Below are 6000 nucleotides of genomic sequence, written 5' to 3'. Positions count from 1 at the left end.
ACATGAATGTTTGTATCGGTACAAGTCCGCACTAACATTATTATCTTTGTACAGACAAAATAAGCTTTCTCTCCATACTGTATTTTCTGTAATTAATGTTTCCAGCTTCTGGTCATGTTTTTCGGAACTAGTATCTGCCATATAGTCCTGTTATAAAATTTTCTTTCTCTCACTACTTTTCTAACTACTCTTATAAAGTCACAAAATATACATATATATTCTGTGTTCATTGTGTCTTTACCAGTCATATATACACTGTTGAGTGTGTGTGCTAATTCCCTGTTATTGCATTAGCCAAGCCAAAATAATACACATGATATATAGATGTTGAAAAATATTTTTCCCAATAAAATCATTCCATCAGTAGTTGTTTTTATTTTACCCTTTTTATGTCTTATAATTGTAAAGAAAGGAGTGAAAATTACTAGAAATGATGCAGTGAAGAAGAAAAAATAAAAGCCAGTCTAATCCTAATTGACCAAGAGAACTTACTAAAGAATGGAAAGTTTTTTTTCCAGGATATAATAGTCATATGGGCATCATAAGTTCTTTACATGAGGAATCAAATTTGAATAAATATAGTCAGGCCATTGAAATAAAGTTGAGAGTATTTGACTCTAAAGTTGCTCTTATTTCCTGGTACACACTGTTACATGGAATCTGTCTATTTTCTGCAGAACTATTTTCATCAAAGAAGTGAAGCATCGTATGCCTATCAAAGACCAGTAACTTGATGTCCATCCACTTCCTGATGACCGCGAGCATTAAAATACCCCTATGTAGTGTGTATGACATTAATCACATGGTAGTTGTATTTAATAATCTGTTCAATCTATCTCTCATGAGAATACATACACATCAAGACGGATCCAACCATACTAATAATTTCATTATACTTGAGAACAGTTCTTCTTTTGCTATTACGAAATTATGAACACTATTTATGTAGTTTGTATTCTGCTTACTTCTTATGTATTCAGTAACACTACTTTCACTTCTGCAACACCTCTCAACTACAACAGCAGAATAAGCATGTAACTAAAACAAATGAAAACATTGTAGTATGATATATTTTCTTATTTTACCATTGTACAGCACTGCTTGTAAAATAAAAACATTATTTACAATCTTCACTGAGATGGTTTCCCAAGCAAAAATTCAGTACCAGTGAAAAATTATTTGATGTCTGGGTATTATGCATAGTACAGGGGGCTGGTATGTGCTTCTCAGGATGGCTTTACCAGTGCAAGTTAACATACCAATCCTAAAGAAGTAGAACTAGCATAAAATATAACGGTGCAATACGACTTTTACACATTTTTGTGGATGTGATCAGGCACTTGGTGCTCAAAACTGAATATCAACACCAAACATAGTATGTGACGAAATGGCTAATTCCAAATTTTCTGGAGTTGTTGCATGGGTTAAGCTCTAAAGTACTCATCATAACGATTCCTTACAGGTGGTTAACAAGTTGTAAAATAGTTAAGCTAATAATAAAGTTCCAAGAAAAGCAGGAAATTCTCGTTTCCACACTCGCTCAACCAAGAAACTTGTAAATCAAATCTGAACACCACTACTCTTTAATAGATTAAGACATACTGTATCTACTTGTATAATGAACTATAAGTGTTGCCATTATTACTACGCAAAACAGAGTACATGCAAAGGGTACCCATGTGGCTCTGCTATTATCTACAAACAAAATGTATTTAATAAAATACAAAAACTCTTTATATGGATTGAATTGTTATCTGGGAGGCTGATTTTAAAAACTTGAACTGCTCTGATGGTAAGATTATTATGGTAATAATAAGTTTAAATGTACACCTTCAAATAAGCCATTGTTAAAATTCATACTTTGGTAGCTGGACTAGGTCAATACACTGTAAAGAAAGACATTGCTTCTAACACAACTGCAGATTAATTATACTATGCTAAATAAGAGAACTATGCTGACAAAAGTGAATAAAGCTCAGTTATATCAAGTGACTATAGTTAGTGTCACTACTGCTGGGGCTTTCCCAAAAGATGATAAAAAGGAATTTTCCTTTTAACAAGAGCCCTTTATGAAATACTCTAAAAAGAGCCTGTGAAATATTCATTGGGATGGGGTAGAGTCAACCATACAATGATGTGACATGGAACTTTAGAATGACTATCTGTAAACTTAAGTATTCCAGCAACACATAGGTGTAACCTCATAAATATTCAACTGTGCACCATCTGTGAGATGGCATGGTCACATACACAGGCTAAAGTAGCACTGATAGTTCAACATTAGGTAGGCTTTTGAGTCACTACTGAACATCACAATGGTGGAAAATCCACTGTGTTTCAGACTTGGACAACCCTTATACCGTGACAAAGGGGGCATTAGTGAGCAACAAGGGAGAGGAGGAGGAGGAGGAGGAGAAGGAGGAGGAGGAGGAGGAGGAGGAGGAGGAGGAGGAGGAGGAGGAGGAGGAGAGGAGAGAGAGAGAGAGAGAGAGAGAGAGAGAGAGAGAGAGAGAGAGAGAGAGAGAGAGAGAGAGAGAGAGAGAGAGAGAGAGAGAGAGAGAGAGAGAGAATGGATTGAGAATCAGAAAAGGAGTGTGACAGTGAAATCCAAAGAGCAGAAAGAAAAAAACACAAGAGATGGAGAAAAGGAAGATAACCAGGGAGAGAGAGATATGAGGTATAGAAGGAAGCAGCAAAGAGGAAGCAGGTTAAAAAGGAAGGGATAGGCCTATAAGCTCAAAACTACTGAAAAATATTTCTATATCAAGAAGTCAGTGTCAAAATTTGTTGATTGTGCAAGAGATATGATCAGCAATTCAAACACTGAACTCACACTTTAACCTCTCACAGTCCCATCAACCAATTGAGCATTACAATACAACTGAAACCTCACACACTTGCTAATCAGATCTCATAAACACACTGAGCTTTGTTTCACACTAAGCTGCATTTTTTTTACTCCAATGTTAAATGTATACTGCTTCAAACCATTATCCTTACATCAAAAAATATAAATGGTTCCTTCTTATACAGACAAATACAGACATGCTTAAACCATTTACGATTAAATGATTTAAACAAAAATTAAATGCAGCTAATACATACCACAACCTCTTGTGCTTAATGTCATTCCTCATTTACTCTTATCTAGCAAGTTTAATCTACAGGAAAGCAGTCTGCTCTCATTATCATATTTTTAGCAAATAACAATAGTACAAATGTTATAATCAGCAGTACTTTATGTGCAGTGAAAGGTTACTTAAAAATCTTATTTTTTTTATAATTTAGTTTTTTACATAAATATTAACCTATCTTCCCAGCATTATATCCAGCCTCTTACATATCAAATCTATGAGCAAAACTTTCCTTTCTTATGGGGCTGCATTTTCAACTCATATTACTGAAGAAGTAAATATACAAGTATATAAATATGATCCCACAGAAATTGGGACCCACCTCCTATAGACAGACTTGTAGTATTTTTATTACACTACTATTTACAGTAACTCATCATCACATTTTTCAAGATCGAAAACCCAATATAACTGCTCGAAAGAAAATAAATAATGAAAGGTAATAAACAGCAAAATAAGAAGACGGCTAACGCATCAGAAGCCCGATCAATTAATCACCAGAAAATGAGTTGCCATCTTTCACAACTACTTGCTTTTCCCTTCAAATGACCCAATTACACAGCTCAACTTGAATAAACAAAGGAACCTAGAAAAAAAAAAAGGAAAAATATCCCAACTTTCCCCGCAACGCATCCTCTGAACAACACCAAGATGTTCTAAATATTGAGTTTCATTACTCTCTCCCTCTTTCCTTTACCCTCCCCCCTTCCCTTCGCACTGTTCCATTGCAACAAGTCTGCACTTTATGTCGTGAGTCATCTTGAACTTGGCCTTCTCGCACTTCGTCGGCCGAATTCGGCTACTTGCGGATGGCTTGGCTTGCTTATCTATCTTCCCCATCAGCACAAGGAGGAATGCACAAGGACATCTCTACAATGCCAAGGAGTCCTCCAGGAGCTGCTTGCTCTCGCGGATGTGGGTCTTCTTGTTGCCGGTGGCGGTGGAGGCCGAGACTGGACGGCCAGCGTATCTAGAGGGATAAAGATACGTTTTGTAAATACATACTTTGAGTGAAGAGAAACAATGACTAATGGCTGCAGAAAAGAAACAGAGATAGTTGAATAATCTAATAGGAGAAATACTATGGGGAAAAAAAGGAGTAAAGATGAGAAAAGAAAAGAGTGAACAATGGAGGCAATGGGCTTATGTTAACAGAGGAAAAAGAGAAAGATAAGCATGACATAAATAACAGAAAGCAGACCTTGTTAAAATGAAGTTGAGTGTGAGAACGAAGTAATGGACATACAGACATGAAGAGAGTGAGGGAGTAAAAGGCAAACTGTGAAACTGAGACAGAGATGAGAAAAAAAAATCAAATTAATGTTTTTCACTGGGACATCAACTTCCTTTAGACTGAGTGATCCTTTTTATGATCATAATTTTTCAACTGTTTACAACAGTACCTTCAGATGATCATGCATTTATTTTAATTTAACTTAAAAAAAAAAATACATTATCTAATTATACAAAAAAGAACTAAACATAAGGAACATGCTCTGAGAATAATGGAAGAAAAAAAAAAAATCCTAGTAAGTTTCATTAAAAAATAGTAATAATAATAATACAATAGTGATATAACAAAGGACGAGACTGTAGACCTTGCATCAGCGTAGTCCCAAAGGACTTCAAAAGGTATCTCACTTTTAGAACAAGTGAGAAAAAAAGCTCTAAAAGAAATCCCTTCTCAATTCAATAACATATAGACTATAATGTTTTAAATAAAAGAAAATCTAAGTTAATCACAGCTTATAAGTGATTATACAATATATATATATATATATATATATATATATATATATATATATATATATATATATACATATATATATATATATATATATTAATTAACTATTCTGGTCTACTTCTGCATATGTTCCTTATCTTCATGTTCTTAGTTGATTCGGGAGATTTGTATAATTTTTCCAGTGATGCATTTAACTTGCAATGTAATCACAATAAAATTATATTTTTTAATGAAATGTTCAATTATATATCATTCACCCCTGCAATTATATTTTGCTTTCATCTCCATTTGAAGTATTAGAGAAAAAGTGAGAATACCACATTGAAAAAAATAAACAAATAAAAAAAAAAATTATAATAAAATAATATTAATAATAATAATAATTATTATTATTATTATAATAAAAACATGAACAGTATTAAACACAAACTAACAAAAAATCAATTAATAATCTTTTGATGTCACATACAAATATGCATAGAAGAAAATAACAATTATGGCAGCTCTTTCAACCCTAACTCATGTTACAGAAGAAAGTATCCCTCATTCTTACTCAAAAGACTAACCTAGCACGCTAAACGATGCAAGCCCTCAAATCTCGGCCTAAAACCTTGTACAACCACTCTTCTCATACCTTACTCACAGTCAGTCTTGGTACGTGCATCTATGATACATTGCCTTACTTAAACCGTGACAGTAAGATCTCGCATAAAATTAGGAAGATGAATTTCTACAAGGCAAGCAATAATGTCCCTGGATACAGAAATAAACCAAACAAGAAAGAAAGAAAGAGAAAAAAAAAAACAGCAACTTTAAAATGACCAAAGAATCTGTACGGGTAGCAAGTACTCTTATGCGAGTAGATGCTCACCTCACTGGTCGTTTAGGTTTGGAGGCTACATGAACCTGACTTGGAGCTGGGCTCTCGGGTTCAGGTGGGCCCGATGATGGGAAGAACCAAGGGAACCAATACTCGTACCAAGACTGGTCCTCTGAATCGCGCGCAATCTTGACACGCTCGCTACTGAAGGTTAGCATTGTTAGCAAAATACTCCTTAAATATCTTCACGGAAAAAGTGTTAGTTCTTTGTGTGATTTTGTTTCAATTTTAATATAATGGGA

General features: G+C 34.4%; 1 protein-coding gene across 9 annotated transcripts in view; it reads right to left on the bottom strand.

The window, feature by feature from the left end:
- Nucleotides 1–1052: 1052 nt before the first annotated feature.
- Ogdh (oxoglutarate dehydrogenase Nc73EF) overlaps nt 1053–6000 on the bottom strand; it is a 57684-nt gene continuing 52736 nt past the window's right edge. For 6 of the 9 annotated variants that reach the window (XM_043036488.2, XM_043036513.2, XM_043036520.2 and 3 more), the window contains 2 exons: nt 5750–5902; nt 1053–4104 (listed from right to left, as the gene is read on the bottom strand). In XM_043036488.2, coding sequence (XP_042892422.1) covers nt 4005–4104; nt 5750–5902 — 253 coding nt within the window. In that variant the 3' untranslated portion in view covers nt 1053–4004. The remainder of the gene's footprint in view (nt 4105–5749; nt 5903–6000) is intronic. The other 3 variants (XM_043036535.2, XM_043036542.2, XM_043036551.2) reach the window with 1 other exon arrangement.

This window comes from Penaeus japonicus, unplaced genomic scaffold, assembly GCF_977035675.1.
Source record: "Penaeus japonicus unplaced genomic scaffold, GWHDUDI00000001_assembly GWHDUDI00000030, whole genome shotgun sequence".
In the NCBI taxonomy this organism is placed as follows: Eukaryota; Metazoa; Arthropoda; class Malacostraca; order Decapoda; family Penaeidae; genus Penaeus; species Penaeus japonicus.
This window is presented reverse-complemented; position numbering and strand designations above follow the sequence as displayed.